Source organism: Oreochromis aureus, linkage group 5 (assembly GCF_013358895.1).
Source record: "Oreochromis aureus strain Israel breed Guangdong linkage group 5, ZZ_aureus, whole genome shotgun sequence".
NCBI lineage: Eukaryota > Metazoa > Chordata > Actinopteri > Cichliformes > Cichlidae > Oreochromis > Oreochromis aureus.
The window spans coordinates 6,665,575-6,682,910 of NC_052946.1; the positions used below are offsets into that span (position 1 = coordinate 6,665,575).

The window sequence follows — 17,336 nt, forward strand, 5'->3', positions numbered from 1 at the left end:
GGATTCCCAGAACACAGTCTCTCTTGTTTGTTTATTGCCCACTTTGCGCAAGAAAGAGGAAACCAGTGGATGTCTTGCTAAACAACAGCAGCTCGTTTAAGCTTGATAAGCTGTTGTTAGAATGCATTTAATATTACTTTCTAGTATCAGCTGATGTTTGCTGGAGACACAGCCGTAAAAGCTGCTGGTCATGATATCGGTTTGGATATGTGATGAGAGGGAAACATGAAGATGAAACCAGAAGATTTCCTTAATGAATCATCAGAGCTGAACAGGTGATGGAGAAACAGGTTTACCTTTTAGGTGACATGAATAAGTGGGAGGGAAGTTGTGAATTGTTTCTGAGAGACAACACCAGGATCCTTTGTAGCTGACAGCTGGTAAATGCAGGGGTGGGTCTAGCAAAGTTTTGCCAGGGGGCCAGGTAGGGTATTAACAGGGAAAGATGGGCACAAAGAAATACTTTTCTTTCTTATTCTCATTTAAAATGTCTAGCTTTTAAAAAATAATTATCTCAATCTTACAACTAAAGTGGTCATCTGATGTAAAATGTTTAGAAATCACATCATCTTACCATTGATTTCATATGTGCAAAATACGCAGATCTGATGTAGATGCTGCATAAGCACGACCAACAGCACGTGTATGTTTTAACTAAAATAACACTTACATGTGTGGTGCTGGGACACCATGGAGGGACTAGCTTTAACAGTGGATCTGTTTAGAAATGTAGCCTTATCCATTGAAGTGTTAATTCCAGAATGCAAATACTGTGTGACTGTTGGGAATTTCTGTGGTCGAGGAATATTAATGAATACACAAATAATTTCTTAAGTGCTCACTAATAGGAAGGGAGAAGTTGCAAAGTGCAAAGAAATGAAGATTTGTAAACCATCATGTGGATGGTTACTGTGAGGCTGCAGCAGATCTATAGATGGTTAAGAAATTCTTTTAGAAACAATATCTGCATGGCTGCTATAAAGCTGATGTTTATGAAACCTGTTTTAAAGAGCACACAGGTACGTGGGATGGTAGGAATGACAAGAACCTGGAGATATTGGTTTGTGTCCTTTCACTCAACATTCAATTTTGTTTTTATTTTCCCTTTTCTCTGGTTTAGACACTAGAACTACATGTTTAGGCTAAAAATGAAAATGATATATATATTGCAGTTGTGACATGAGGAATAAGATTCGCCTCACTACACAGGGCCACTGCTAAAGGACATCTTTTGTATACATTGGAGACACCAGCGTCTTTGGCTAAACAGCAGTATTTGACTTGCTGGAAATGAGAACAGGTTCACTGTCAGTGATCAAACCTCTATCAATATGATTGTTTTCTGCAGTAAATTACTATAGTAACATACAAATCCACACTTTCATTATCAATTTACATTAAGAATGAACACAACAATCTTACTAACAACTTGTTCTTATATGATTTTCATGTGTATCTGCTGCTGCAGAGCTCCTGCTGAGGTAGAAGACGATCAGCTGACTCCTAGCTGTTTGGGGTCCTGGTAGGCTGCTTCTTCTAAGATGGGCTGTGACTTCTTGGGCTTCTTTAAGAGAGCCAGCTGAGCTTTGACGTCTTTAGCCTGAGTCCTGGCCAAATGCAGCTCCTTCCGCAGCTCGTTGATTTCAGCTATCAGAGTCATGTTTTCCTGCAAAGTCCAAAGTCGTGGCTAGATAATTATCAATTCAGCAGGTCTTTACTCCACATTACACTTTCACACTCTGTCATACAGGATATGTTAGGACTTCAGAGTTGCATTGTTAATGACTAATGCCAATGTACTGTTGTGATCTGGGTAATGACTAACCTTCATGATTTTGGCGTAGACCTTTTCGTGCTCCTCAGCAGATTTGACCAGCCTCATTTTGAGGCCATTTACTGTCCTCTCCTGTCGATCACACTGGTGACGCACCGCCTTCTGAACAGTATCATCTGCATTGGTTCTCTCCACCTTCCAAATGGGACATACACTTCAGTTTGATTTCAAGCCCTCCCAGCATCCAGCCAGCTCTTGGGGTCTTTCTTAGCACACTTACCCTTTCAGTCTGCTGGACATATCGAGTGTATATCATCTGTATGTTGTCCTTCAGGGTTTTAGGCTCCTGGATGAAGCTGACACAGTTGTGCAGGTCTGATTTCAATCGCTGAAGATGCGTCTCTAAATCTTTGACCTGACAACAAAAAACAAGAGAAGCCCATTCTTATATTAAAAAGGGAATGATTTTTATTACACTTTTATCCTCAAAGCTTAAAGAGGATCTATTCTGCTCACTTTCAGCTTCATATTTTTATTCCTCGATTTTACTACAGTGCATGTAGCCCAGTAGATTCACAGTTAAAAACAATCCTTATTTACCTTATACTTGGCCTTCATGCAGCTGTTCACCTTGTGTCTGAAATAGGTTTTAGTTTCTGCCACCCTACATTTCCTCTGATTGGCTGCCACTTGTAAGCAAGAGCTTTTGGGTGGAGCCAAAGTCCTTCTAGGACCTATTCTTGCCACTTGGCAGTAATGTTAGCAATACCTCAAATCTGATTAAAAAAAAGATTTGCTGACTCTGATTCTGGCCCAGTGGGTTTAAAAAGCTTTCTTTGCAGATTTCTCCATAAGACTTCAATTCGAGATTCTCTGAATGCCACTTCTTTCTCAAAAGAGTTAGGTCCACAATTATTTGCACAATGACACAGATTATGTAGTTTTGCCTCTTTACTTTAGAAAAGAAGCGTTGTTTGTTTACTGACCTTCTGACTCTCTTTGCACATCTCTTTGTCTCTGGTCTTCAGTTTGAGCTTCAGCTCAGAGACGGTGAGCTTCAGCTGAGCATTGCTCTTGTCGGTTTGTATCAGCTCTTCCTCCAGCTGCCGAACAGGAGAAATAGCATGACACTGTCACTGGTAGTGTTGACACTGTTTGTACTTGACTGCTAATGCAGTCCTATCAGATCAATTAAAACAAGCTCAACTGAGCACAGCAAACTTTATTTCTGTCTAACTTTTTAACTCAACATTATTCAAATGGCAAGAAAATGTACAGGAACCATTATGAATCATCTATATTTATGTATTCAACAGTTTCCACATATGTTTTCTAACCATGTGTTAACACAGTGCTAAGCTTTTTCATCTTTCACATACCTGACTGATCCGCTCCTTCTTCACACTGATGTCATGTTGCAGAGGCTCGGTTTTCTGCTTTAACTCATTCAGCTGGAATTCAAGAACAAACTTTAACTTCTCCAGTTCCTGATTCTTTCTCTTCAAGCACAAGATGATGTGATCCTGTGAGAACATGAACAGGTTGAACGGTTTTAGAGTTCAAAGGTTTTCATACATGAATTCTGAACAATGTCAGGAGAATCTGGTCCAGATCAGTCTGCATATGTCATGTGGTCCAACTGAATTACAACAGTACAATTGTCCGGCTAATGTAGAGAAGAGCTCAGAGCTGAAGTGCATATAGGAAAACTTGTCTGTCTTTCAGTAACCCAGCACTTTAAGATATGCTTTCCTGCTGTTATATTCCCATAAATGTATGCACAGTAACACGGAACTTAAGCTTCGCTGAGAAATCTACACTGCACCTGCATCACAACTGCAACCCCTCTGACACCCTTCAATAAACCTACAACATAACCTGACGTGCTCCTTTGTAGAACAAGAAGACACATCCATGCAGCCCACAGCTGTTGTGACTGGCCTGTTCGTCCTGTGTATTTCTGGCTATTTTTCACTGCAATCATCATCTCAAAATAAGGAATAATTATCACAGCATCAATATAATGACTCATAAATGTCAGCAGATTCCTGGAGGGAGATCTGTGAAGCTATTAGGATGGTCATGAAGGAATGTACAAAGAAGCAGAAAAACTTGAGGAACAAATAAGTGAGCACTGAGCACAACAAAGAGCAGGAACTCAGGGGGAGAGAAGTTCCCAAATCTTATTATGAGTCAAAACTTATCATTAAAATGTCACTTTATGCTTTATAGAGTTAAAGCTGGTGTTAAATGATAACTTAATAAACGTTGTCACTTCTGACTCCATATGTGTAATGTCGAGGCTTCAAAATGTAAAACTGTTTAAAATTCTGCTAAGTGGATGTTTGGTTGTCAGGGAAATGAAAGCTCTGATCTCAGTCACCTTGTCCTGACTGGTCTTTTCATGTCCAGAGATCTGCCTCTTCAGGTCTTCAATATCACTCTCCAGGGAGCGGATCAGCCCAAGCAGCCTCTGCCGCTCTTGCTTCAGTTTGTTTATATCAGCACTCCTGTCATCAATCCGTTTCTGTAGACTGATGAACTGTGAACACACCAGCGCCCAACCAACCAAAGAGGAGACACACAGAGAACAGCAGCTGATGTGAGCTGACAGACAGGAGACAGAGTCGATGCTCTGCAACAGAACCAAACATTCAGTGAATAACAGAAGCTTTGTTCACCTTTTGTGCCATGATGCTATTTTTTCCCTTCAGATTTGCATTGGTCTGTTTCTCAGTTTTCATTTTCTTCTCATAATTGGTCTGAATCTCGAGAATCTTCCTCTCCTCATCCTCTTCAGCCTGCTTTATGATTGCTTTAAAAACACTAATCTTCTGTTCGGCGTCCTCCTGACACTAAACGAAAGATTACTGGTTTCATTCAACTCCGTGCTGCACTATTTAACTTACCACCACCTCCTCTTCCTGCTCCTTATAACTGACCTGAGCGAGGAGCTGGGTCTTCTCCTGTAGCTTGGCCTCGTACATCTTTGTGAGCTCCTCCACCGCTTGGATTTTTCTGTCCTCTGCAGACTTGAGCTGCTTCTCATAGTCTTCCAGCATTCTTTGATGTTTTTGCTCAAGATCCTGGTACTTCTCGTGCTCCACAATCAGCTTCTGGCTGTATGATAGCTCTGTGTGTGATTAAAAGATTATGAACACCAAACACTAACAGAAATAAAGATAACAGATTGCGCTGATCCTGTTCTCCTGTTACCTAAATCCTTCAGTTCTTTCGAATGCTTCATAATAAGCTCTGCAGAATTCTGCTGATTCTCACATTCCTGCTTTTCCATCTCTGTCTTCATGGCCTGCAGTAAAGGTAGGATACCTGATTCATCAAGGGCAACAGCTACTGACTCAATCGATCAATGTCAAAAGTAACCAACTGATGATTGCTAGTCTTGGGAAGACATTTTGACCTTCAAGTTTGAACCGGTTTGTAAATCTATGTTAAGCTGAGCTCTAGTGTAACAGAGGCACACCTGTTGGGATGTTTTCAGAGTTCCTATCTGCTGGACAAAGTTGTCAGACAGCTCTCTGAGCTTCTCGTTGTAGTTCATGTCCTTCAGACGGAGCTGGTACTCATTCTCCATCTGCAGCTCCTCCAGCCGCATCTTCATCTCCAGCATGTGCTGGGTCTGAAAGCAGACGCAGGAACATACATTCAAACCTCTTCTTTTAACCATAACATGACAGCTGTCACCTTGTTGCAATTCTTTTAGCATTCTTCTAAAGTGTCGTACATACATAAGTTAAACCAGACACATAACACATGAAGTGTACCTCATACTACTTGGGACGAACAGATTGCTGTAGCGTCTGCAGTAATGTGAACCCCAGACTCTGTTTAGTGTGAAAGCGAGGCTGTCGATTTACTGGCTGAGCTACATTCCCACCCCGACCTACGACCACAAGTTGTGTGTAGTGGTTGAAGACCATGGATACAAGCAGTGCAAATGAGCTTCCTCCAAAGAGTGTCTGGGCTGGGTGAGGAGCCTGTTCATGAAGGAGGAAGTCAAAGTAGAGCCACTACGTCATCACATCAAAAAGAGCGAGCTCAGGTGGTTCAGGCATCTGACCAGGAGGCCTCCTAAATGAGGTGTTTCAGGCATGTACTAAAGAGAGAAAGGCTGAAGAGAGATGCTGGAGAAGTTACATCTGGTTTGGGAACACCTCAAGGTCCCCGAAAGACCAGGATTAGTGGTGAGAGTGAGGTCTCTGCTGAGATGCTGCCCCAGCAACCAGGACCTTAGCTTGGTCCTGGTTGCTGGGGCATCATAAGAAGCCGAAAATGGTCGTATGTACAGAGCTGGGAAGTAACAAAGTACAAACACACAATTTCCCCTAGGAATCAATAAAGTACAAATACTTTGTTACTGTACTTGAAAGGAATTTTCAGGTATCTATACTTTAGTTGAGTAGGTATTTTTCTGACAGCTGTTGACTTTTACTCCCTACATTTAATCAAATCTTTACATTCTACTCCTCACATTTTTAAAACAGGCTTTTTTGACACTAGTATCTATATTTAAGTACGGAATATCCGTACTTTTGCCACCTCTGTATCTATGTATGTATATACTGTAAGTATGCGTGGATGGATGCATGCTAGCCATGTATGGGGGGGCTTCATCTGGCAACTAAAAACCTCACATGCAGTACAGCACTAAGGGTTGTTCCTTCTAGGATATTTAAAAGTAGACTAGGGGGCAGAGACTTCAGCTTTCAGAGACCCTGTCTACTTTTACGATCAGGCTTAAAACTTTTCTTTTAGATGAAGCATATAGTTAGGGCTGGATCAGGTGATCCTGAATCCTTAGTTATGCTGAAATAGACCTAGGCTGCTGGAGACTTCCAATGATGCACTGAGTGTTGCACTGAGTGATGTTCCAAAGCTATAACATTACAAACACATAACTGACCACTTGCACTGATGGTCCAGGATCAAAAACTACAGGGGGGTGTCACACTATGCACTTACTCACCTTCTCCTCCAGGTCTGACTTGGTGATAAGGATCTCTTCCGTGTGGACTATGTGTTTGTTGCTCTTTAGACCTCTGCCCTCCTTATCAATGATTTTCCAAATCAGCAGACAGCCGTCTTCAGACACTGTCAGCAGGAACTGATCATCATACGTGATCACCATCTGAGGACACACATGTTTTAGTGGGTGGACTCTTTGTTTCTTAATGATCAGCATCATAGTCAATCGATTTTTTCATACACGATGTGAGATTGTGTGTGTATCAATCTCACGTCACATTGATACACACAATTTCCCCTAGGAATCAATAAAGTATTCTGATCAGTTTAATGAGCAAATCAGTGCTTCTGCTCACCTTGGTGACAGGCCCAGAGTGAGCCTGGTATGTGATCCATTCCTTCTGGATAGGTAATGGGTATTTAATTGCCCTTACAGTCCCACTGGAGGTCCCGGTGAAGACCACTCTACCAGAATGGGACACTGCAAGAGCAGTGTGAGCTGTCTCATCAGCTGGAACCTCCCTCAGTACCTGTGGATATAATACAATAATAACCCCTTTTTTTTTTTTTAAAAGAAAGAAAAAACAGCATTGTTCCTGCTTGAGATGTTTTGTTTATTTGCGGCAACTTAAAAGAACAAATCCAGGAGTCAGCTGTGCTTGCTGACCTGACAGTCTTGGATCTCCTTCAGAGTGAGGTCTGTTCCCACAGCCAGGATGGTCTTACAGTCTGAGGAGAAGGCCACACCTGTATAACTGCAGGACTTTAGGACGCTTTCTGACTCCCGCTTGCCACTCTGTGTGTTCCACTCGTACACTGCCCCATCCACCCCACAAGACACCACCCGGCTGTCGTCCAGGCTCCATTCAATTTGACACACCTGTTAATTGAAATACCAGTAAATAAGAATAACAAATAAGCACTGGGACTCCTCTGTAACACATACTCCAGCTGACTCACCTTTCCATTGTGGCCCTTCAGATTAAGGATATTGTCAAAAGAGGTAACAGAATAGATTTGAATGATGTTTCCATTGACAGCTGCAAACATGTGGCCACCGTTGCTAAAAGCACACTGAAAAGGGAAGGAGGTGACAAAGACAGAGTCCAAGCACAAAAGTTTTGAGTGGGAAATGTTATAATGCTCCACTTTAAGATGAATTATCAGATATCGCAGTAAATACTGAACACGTTAACCCAGGATTCTGTATTTACGGATTTACAGAACACAGCTGGATGAGACACAACAGAAGGGGGTAAAGATGAATCATTTCACCCATAAATTTAGTAATACTCTGATTATTTCAGTATCGGCTGTTCAGATTTACTGCAAACACAAATGCGAAGCAAACTCTACCTCTCTACAGCTGCGCACAGTGAACTCCTTGAAGGTGCGGATGTCATCGATAAGCAGGTTCATCAGCCTGAGTCTGTCTGAAAACCCCACAAGGATGAAGAGGCCTGTGGGATGTAGAGCCACACTGTACGCCTCCTCCTGGAACTCCTTGTACAGCTCCAACACTCTAGCAACAAAACAGAGAGAACAGCAAGGGCTCAGAAACATGACATGCCATTTTGTTGGCAGTTTTATATTGTATCAACCTGCCAAAAACTGATATATATATATATATATATATACATATATATATATGTATAAATAAAAGGACTTGTTTGTATGTGTTTTACTTTGTCTCGTAGTTCCAGATGCGGACAGAGCGGTCCACAGAGCAGGTGGCTACAAGGGGCTTGCGTATGCAGATGGACAACCCAGTGATGGAGCTGGAGTGGAAGGACTGGGACAGGAGCTCAAAGTGTAGTTTATCCTCCTGATGGAGTTGCAAAGACAACATCAACTTTAAGCATCTAAAGAGAACTCTGATGCCTTAAACAAGTGGAGAAAAAAGACAGTGGAAGTAGACAACAGAAAGAAGACAATGAAGGAAGAGAAGAGAAAACAACCACAAAAATGATTTTTTTTTTTTTTGCATTTTTTCACTAGAGAATGGATGGCCAATTAACTTTCCAAGGGGTCACATGAGAAACTGGCACTGTTGTGGAGAGCCATGCTGCATGAGAATTGAGTTCAGCCTATAATCTCAACTCAATTCTGATGGGGAGTTTATCAAAGAGTGCAGTGTCTTTGCATTTAAATCCTAATCTACCACTGACCTCATGTGGGCCACAACTACTCTAGATGATGTCAAAGAGAGGGAATATCTGTAAAAAGGTTACCTTAGAGAACTAACTTAAAGACAGAGAAGCTAAAACAGCTTGTTTCAGATAAAAAATGAACTGAGGGGGTGTACCGAGGCCCAGTATAAGACAACTACTCTAACAAAGTCTGTGAATAAAAATACAGAGCTGCAAATAAAGACAAAATTATTTTTTTGCTGGATTATTTGAACTCTCTTCCATGTTTCTTGGACTGACCTTTTTCTTTTCATTCAACAAGACTTCGCTACTGTTTTCTTTGCTACTGCATACAAAGACTGTTAAAAATATCCAACTGGAAATGAGCACAATTGGTCCACCAAAAAAAAGAAGAGGAAGTGAGATCATACATAAAAGAAAAAGTAAAACAGCAAAATAATACATATGTATTTCTGGCTGCCGACCAGCGACTATAGTAATGTTCCAAGTACAGAAGAGGTCAGTGTAAGAATGGATGTAGTAAATAGCTCCACATAATCTGAATTGATGGGGGCATGTGGAAGAAAATAAAATACCAGCTAGGACAGTTGAAGCAGTAATTTCACTTATACAAATGATGAACCCCATCACTGGTGATGCTGGTAGGTGTAACTGTAAAACACCTTGTTCATGTCCACAGAGGACAGGCTGACACTGTACAGCTGTCCTCGGTTTGTGCTGATGGCCAAAGTCTCCTCTGCTGGACTGAAGCATATGGTGTCAATCTGCTGGTATTCTGCCAAGGTCACACCACTGCAGTATGCATCTAGAGGGATCTGACACAAACATATCCATGTACACACAAAGACTACACTTTCCACCTTTTCTGAAATAAAGCTTGAACATTTACCTTAATCTCCCTGGTCTTTCTGTAACCACTCTCATCTGTCTGCTCAAACAGAAAAACGGTGCCAGGACCCCTAGAGCATGCAAAGCCTTTGGAGTAGGACAGGATTGCTGTGATGGAAGGGACAGAGGGACCTTCATCCACATTAGCATCTTTGATCTTCTTTACCTCCACCTGCCTGTGCAGAGGGAAGCGGTTATAAGTAAGAACATCACTGGTTATCATTTGGTATACGCATTTCCATTCCATGTTTCAACATATCTGCCAATTTTTCCACTACTTTTTTTAATCATTGCCACATGTTATGAGTGATACTAGCTGCTCAGACATTTCCAGTCTTTATTTAATTCCACTGGTGTGTATTTGTTGGACAACAATGAAGTTAGACACAAGGAATCAGACACAATCATGGCTGAAAGTTTGCAAAGACTCATCATTAACATCATATCAAGGCAATATCAGGCTTTGAAACATCTTCTTTGAACTTTTCCTACATATTTTCAAGAGGCATATTTCCATATTACAAATTTTCATTTTTAAATACATCATTTGCAAGTAAAAAATATATAATAATAGTTTGGGGCATTTATATTTGCCCAGCTGCCCAGATTAGCAGGTGCTTTTGGTAGCCATGAAAAGCTCTATGCTAGATATTTTTTGGGTACAACTGACAGAATTCAATAAAATTAGTTGGTTTTGAGGTCAGATTATTTACCATTATGATTATGGACTTGACCCTGATTGGGTCAAAAATGGAAGGAACAGCATGGGGTGGAGGTGAGCCACAGAGGCTGCTTCATGTAAAATAGCGCCAGTTAATGTGGTCCAGCTTTCTCACCTGGCAGACTGGCCCTGCACAGAAGTCATGCTGATCTCTCTTCGCAGGTCTCCAGACTCAAACACCAGCAGCCTGCCAGTGTCTGTGCCAGCAATCACCCTGTGCTCTGACATCCAGGTGTGGCACAGGAAATTGATGGACTCAACCTTTGCAACACTGCTCTGTTTCAGGGCCCCCTCTGAGTAGCGGAACAGCTTGAAAACACCGGTTCCACTCACACAGAGCTGTGTATTGTTGTAAGGGTTGAAGCTGACCTGATGAGAAACAGTTACTATAATAATAACGTGTTCAGCATGTGTATGCCTGCATTTATACAAGCTTCACTGATGCAGCACAGATGACTCACCTGGGTGACAGGATTATTTGTGTTTGTTGTCTTCAGTGTTGCCAGGAGTTTGTGTTTCTCCCAAAGCCAGAGGATCAGCATCCACTCAGGGCCCTCTGTCAGGCCTATCAGGTACTTGGAATCAGGAGAGAAAGCAATGCAGATAAACTCTTGAACAGACATGTCTCCTGCACTCAGAACTTTTCTCTTTCTGCCCTGCTCATGCTGCAGGTCAAACACAGTGACGGTGGCCCTCTCCCCATAATCTGACACTGCCAGGTAACGTCTGTTGGAGCTGATGGTCATAGCACGCATTCCCTGACTTCTCTCTGAGCCTGGAGAGACGACACCAACAGAAATAAATGCTGTTAAATACTAAAAAAAAAAAAAAAAAACTTTCGTGCTTGTATTATATGTCAAGAGCATCACCAGGGTAGAAATTCCTAAGTTAGTCAGCTATGACTTAGACATCTAAAAATGACCGAACCTGAAATGAACCGCTGCCATCTTTGGACAGTGTCGAAACACACGCAGCTGTTTCCGCTGGGGAAGACGACGGTTTGCTCGTCAAAGAAACACAAATTGTTCCTCACACCAGTCCGTACACCGAAAATGAAATGGGACTGAGCAACTACAAAAGACATTTTTAGATGTCACTTAAAAAAAATAATAATATGCCAGGAGACTGGAAAACTGAAGAGTGTCTCCGCGTATAACAAACACTTCCAAAAACATTAATACTTTAGAAAGCCAGAGAAGCCCTCGCGGAACCGATTGAGAGTCATGTCGCTAGGCAACGCTGGGAAATCCCGCGAGACCACGAGAACTCGTAAGTTCTTTCCAGACCGTTGTTTCTAGTGATGTGCATGCCACTGATTTCCTTTCCGATTCCATACCAAGTAAAATTCAGAGTGGTATCGATGATACTGATCCGATATATTTATGATTGTGGTCATAAATATTTGAGCCCATAGAATCTTTTTTTCCTGTGTTCTCCCTAGAACAAAAACAAATATCCATTAAAGAGGGCATAAATAAATCGGCCGGTTCTAACAAGGATATTCCCTCTATTGTCTTAGGATTTTTTTTTCTGGATTCGTTGTTGTAACAATCCCTTTTCGTTCAGAAGGTGGTGCTGTATACTAAATATACAGCAAAATATAAAGCAGGGAGGAAAGGATTTAACATCATATCTTCCTGAGAACCAACCTAATTAATTAATACCAACTCTAGCTGGTAACAAATGAGGAACATGAAAGCTGTGACAGTCTGATTGCATAAGAATAACAGCAGAAATGTGAAAAAGGAGGCTGAAATTCACAATGAAGAAGTAATGTTACAGTGTAATTACAGCAAAACAATACATTTTTTTGTTAGTAACTCAAGAAGAAAAGAGACTGAGAGATATGATCTTTACATTCAGACAGATTCAAATGTCTATGTTTCTTTACGCTTGTGCTTCAGTTTATAGGTAAAAATAAAATGAGCACATATATAAGAGAAGAATTGAAAATGTCTATTGGTTTCTCCAGTGTTGCTTTATTGTGCATTCTTTATGTAGCCAAGACTGCTGAGCAAATCAAACAGAGTTTAGTGAACTGTTGAATGAAAAATGAACAAATTTAATCTTTTTTGTGAATAAGTGTATAAATAATCTCCACTTACACATGTACATTTTTGTTTTTCTGTGTTATTATTAGGAAAGCTAAGTCGAGATCTTTTATTCGTCTTCACTATCAGATTTCTGATTATATTTCTTGTGTCGTGTGTGTGGTGAAGATTTCCTACGCCAAAAACACAGGCGCTGGTGTAATGTGGATGGCTTCAGCCAGCAGCACAGGCCCTGGTGAAATCTAGTTGGCCTCAGTCAGCAGCACAGGCCCTGGTGACATGTATTTGGCCTAAGCCAGAATCACATGCCATGGGTAAATGTGGATGGCATCAGGAAGCAGCACAGCTCCTGGTGTGGTGAAGATGGCCTAAGCCAGAAGCAGAAGCCCTGGTGTGGTGAAGATGTCTTCAGCCAGAAGCAGAAGCCCTGGTGTGGTGAAGATGTTGTAGCATTCCAGGCGGACTTTATTCAGACGATGCACTCAATGATCATTACGGATGGACCATGGTGGGGTATTCCAACCCATTTATTCACAAGTTACCATAGAAACATCGTAAGAGCTGTAATCATAACATAAAACAAAATAAACATTCACTTGATATAACCACGTTTCCCTTATGCTAATTAATTCACAGAAAAGGCACAAGAGGTGCTAGCATCAGCCTGCTAGATCACTCATAAACTTGTTAACAATCAAGTAATAAATTTACAAATTGTCCGAAATGTTAACAACAAGTAAAATACACAAACATACCTGTTCGCCTTCCAGCTAGATGCTAATTTAAAGATGGATGGGAAACGATAACTTTCTCATTAACCTTTTCTGCAGCAAGCAGTAGCAGTACGATCTTCCTTCCCGGAAGTTGCCCGTTCCGAATTTCAAAATAAGAGTCTAATCTATATTATAAGGTATAATTTGTTCAGGGATTTAAGTGTTTGAAAAATATCAATAAGATAAATAATCTGGGTCATTTACACTCCCACCAAATCATTAGTGTTCCAAACATCATAACTCCATAACCATAGGAAGAGAGAACACAAATGATTTCATAATACAAATAATGACCAAACAACAGGAGCATAGTATGCAAGGAATGAACTAGTCATTTTCCAACAATAAGACTAGTTTTTGAACTGGCCGTTCGAGCACTGACCGTTTAGTAAGACGTTCACCATTTTTGCCAAGTTTCCTGTCACCTAGACATAGCTTCACTCTCCTAACCAGTCCATCTCTGTCCATTGTAGTCTCTACGACTCTTCCCAACCTCCATTCATTTCTGGGCAAGTCTTCATCCTTCATTATGACTATATCCCCGATCTGCAGGTTTCTCTTTGGGGTGTGCCAGCGTTGTCTAAAGGCAATGTTGGCCAAGTACTCTTTCCGCCAACGGCTCCAGAACTGCTCGGCCAAATATTGTACGTGGCGCCATCTCTTTCTCGCATACATATCTTCTCTTATGAACTTGCCGGGGGGAGGAAGGGCCATGGTAGACTTCAGGGTAAGTAAGTGGTTTGGTGTCAGTGGCTCAAGACTGTTGGGATCATGTAGGTTTTCAATAGTGAGAGGACGACTGTTAACTATCGTCATTGCTTCATAGAAGAATGCTCGGAGGAAGCATCAGGTAGGTTTCAGGTGAGAGACCAAGGGTTGCGTTGAGAACACTCCTGACTGTTCTAATTTGACGCTCCCACACTCCACCAACATGACTTGAACCAGGAGCATTTAGGATGAAGTCACACTGCTTCTTAGAAAGGAAGTTCGTCAGTTTATCACCATCTAATTCCGTGAGGGCTACCTGCAGTTCATTCTTGGCTCCTAGGAAGTTACTGCCTTGGTCAGATTTGATCTGGCGCACGGCTCCACGTATAGCAATGAAGCAGCGCAGCCCAATTATGAATGAGTCTGTAGATAGGTCCCCCAGCATTTCAATATGGATGGCTCTAGAGGAGAAGCAGGTGAAAAGGAGACCATATCGTTTTCGCACACTACGTCCTTGCTTGCTATAGAAGGGTCCAAAGCAATCCATTCCACAGTAGGTAAAAGGTGGAGATGGATTTACTCGCTCTGGAGGGAGATCGGCCATTTTCTGTTCTTCTGTCCGTCTCCGAAGCTTCCGACAAACTACACATTGGCGAAGATAGGATGCAACCGTCCTACCAATTCCTGGTATCCAGTAACCTCTTGTCCTAATTGCACTGAGAGTCATCCCCTTGCCTTGATGCTTGACTTCTTCATGACAGTATGCTATGATCATCCTTGTAACATGATGTTCCTTTGGAATGATGGTAGGGTGTTTGACTGAGAGAGGAAGGTTTGAATCACGGAGTCGACCTCCCACCTTAATCACACCATTGTTGTCCAAGAAGGGGTTGAGGTGATGCAGCTTGTTATGAGGTGGCAGCTGACAACCTTTCTTCAATAGCCGCACTTCCTCCGAGTATGTTTGTCTCTGCTGATCTTTGATGATGAGGCGCTCTGCTTCTTCTCTTTCATGCACTGTAGAGAGGCCAATTGACTTATCCTTGTTAATCCTTCGAAGAATGCGAGCCACTGCACAGATGGCGCGAGTCCAGGACGAGAACTTTGTCAGCCGATAAGTAAGAGAATCTTGTTCTACAGTTTCCGTGTTTAGAGTCCGTGTTTCCTTAACTTCTGGATCTCCGACTGACAGTTCCGGAGCCACCTCTTCTGAGAGGTCAACTCCCTTTTCCCATAGAAATGCAGGGCCGGTAAACCAGTTCGATGATATTAGCTCATTGACGAAACAACCTCTAGAAGCACGATCCGCAGGATTCTGGTCGGTAGGGACGTATCTCCACTGCCTTTGATTCGTGTAGAGATGAATCTTCTGGATACGGTTGGCTACGAATGTGTGAAAACGTCGAGCCTCGTTATTGATGTACCCTAGTACAACCTTGGAATCGGTCCAAAAATGCTCTTCAATGTCCGCATATCCAAGTTCTTCCTTCAAAACATTGCTGGTTTTCACAGAGATGACTGCAGCCGTCAACTCTAATCTTGGGATCGTGGTGACCTTTGTTGGGGCAACACGAGACTTGGCCATGACTAGTGCACAGTGGATGTCTCCTTCTTCATTGCTAAGCCTCAGATATGAACACTGTCCATAGCCAGTAGTGGAGAAGTGATGTAACTCACGTTTGATAACCCTTCCGAAATCTGCCGGGGCGTAACTTCGGGGTATATTTATCCTCTCCAAGTTGTTGAGGTCGTTTTTCCATTTCTCCCACCGTGGGCGAAGTTCGTTGGTTAAAGGGTCGTCCCAACCTGTTCCATGGCAGCACATCTGCTGCAGCACTTCCTTTCCAATGAGCAAAAAAGGGGCTATGAGACCCAAGGGATCGTACAGGGATGCAACAATGGACAATATGCCTCGGCGCGTTGCAGGCTGTTCCTTAAGGTTGGTGCTGATCTTCAGGCAGTCTGATTCGACGTGCCATTGGATACCCAATGCTCTCTCTGAAGGTAAGTTATCAAAGGCAAGGTTGAGGTCTTTAATGTCTGATGCACGTTCAGTTGCTGGTATGCTTTCCAGGACAGCTTTGTCGTTGGACACAAACTTGTGGAGCCTAAGACCACCCAGGGCACAAAGTCTTCTGGCTTCTTCTGCTAACTTGATAGCCTTCTCTGAGCTGTCTGTGCTTGTGACTCCATCGTCGACATAGAAATTTCTCAGAATGAACTGAGAGCCTAATGGGTATAGGTCTTTATTTTCTGTAGCCAAATGCTTCAATCCGTAGTTCGCACAACCAGGTGATGAGGCTGCGCCAAAGATATGCACCCTCATACGGTATTCTTGCGGTTGTGCACCGAGATCTCCTTTCTTCCACCAAAGGAAACGCAGGTAATCCTGATCCGACTTCCTCACATGAAATTGGTGAAACTTTTTCTCTATGTCGCACATCAATGCAGTGGAGTGCAACCGGAAGCGAAGGAGTACGCCGTTGAGATTGTTCATCAGGTCAGGACCAGTGAGCAGATGATCATTCAGACTGGTTCCCTGGTACTTGGCAGAGCAGTCAAACACCACGCGCAGTTTGCCTGGCTTCTTGTCGTGGAATACACCATGATGAGGTATGTACCATTTTTCGCCCTCTTTACCATCATCGTGGACTTCCTCTGCATCACCCTTTTCTATGACCTCCTCCATGAACTTGACATACTGTTCTTTGTACCCTTTATCCTTTAAGAGCTTCCTCTTTAGATGGCTCAGGCGCATGACTGCAAGCTGTTTGTTGTCAGGTAAGGTAGGTCTCTCCTTAAAGGGTAGCGGCATCTCGTAGTGACCTAGACTGTTCTTTCTGATGTGGTTCTTGAGTTTGTCCAGGAACAGGATGTCCTCCTGAGACACTGGTTTGCCGTCTTCCTTAGCATCCTTAAAGTCAGACTCTAGAATGCGAATGGCATCTGCCGGGGTGACTGGTGGGAGCTCCCTGACTGCAACTCGGAAGCACTGTCCCGCCGTACTTGAAGTGTCGGGGCATGTCGACGCACCACCAACTATGCTCCATCCTAAGTCGGTACGAATTGCGTAAGGGTCATCGTCTCCTCCCGTTATGACGTCTCTTGGTGCCATTGCTCGTGCACAGTTATAGCCTATCAATAAACCAACCTCACAGTCCTGTAGAGGTGGAATCTCTTCTATGACCTTGGAGAGATGATTCCACCTTTTAGCTGTCTCGCTTGTTGGGATATGGGCTCTGTTTACCGGTATGCAATCCTTGGTATAAGCAGGAGGAAGGTTGA

General features: G+C 42.6%; 1 protein-coding gene across 2 annotated transcripts; it reads right to left on the reverse strand.

Annotated features, from left to right (window-relative positions):
* Positions 1-1,067: 1,067 nt before the first annotated feature.
* Positions 1,068-13,456, reverse strand: cfap57 (cilia and flagella associated protein 57). 2 transcript variants are annotated; one of them, XM_039612436.1, is made up of 22 exons: positions 13,326-13,456; positions 11,447-13,131; positions 10,981-11,294; positions 10,635-10,888; positions 9,800-9,974; positions 9,573-9,725; positions 8,446-8,585; positions 8,117-8,282; positions 7,721-7,834; positions 7,428-7,640; positions 7,117-7,290; positions 6,762-6,923; positions 5,259-5,414; positions 4,991-5,084; positions 4,717-4,907; positions 4,456-4,629; positions 4,158-4,316; positions 3,154-3,297; positions 2,761-2,877; positions 2,055-2,189; positions 1,826-1,969; positions 1,068-1,666 (listed from the first exon to the last, which is right to left on the reverse strand). In XM_039612436.1, exons 2-22 carry the CDS (start codon positions 11,601-11,603, stop codon positions 1,493-1,495), a joined length of 3,510 nt encoding a protein of 1,169 aa, XP_039468370.1. In that variant the 5' UTR covers positions 11,604-13,131; positions 13,326-13,456; the 3' UTR covers positions 1,068-1,492. The 2 variants fall into 2 exon arrangements, with proteins under 2 accessions (XP_039468370.1, XP_039468371.1); XM_039612437.1 differs by having other exon boundaries at positions 12,748-13,131; positions 13,326-13,455.
* Positions 13,457-17,336: the final 3,880 nt, after the last annotated feature.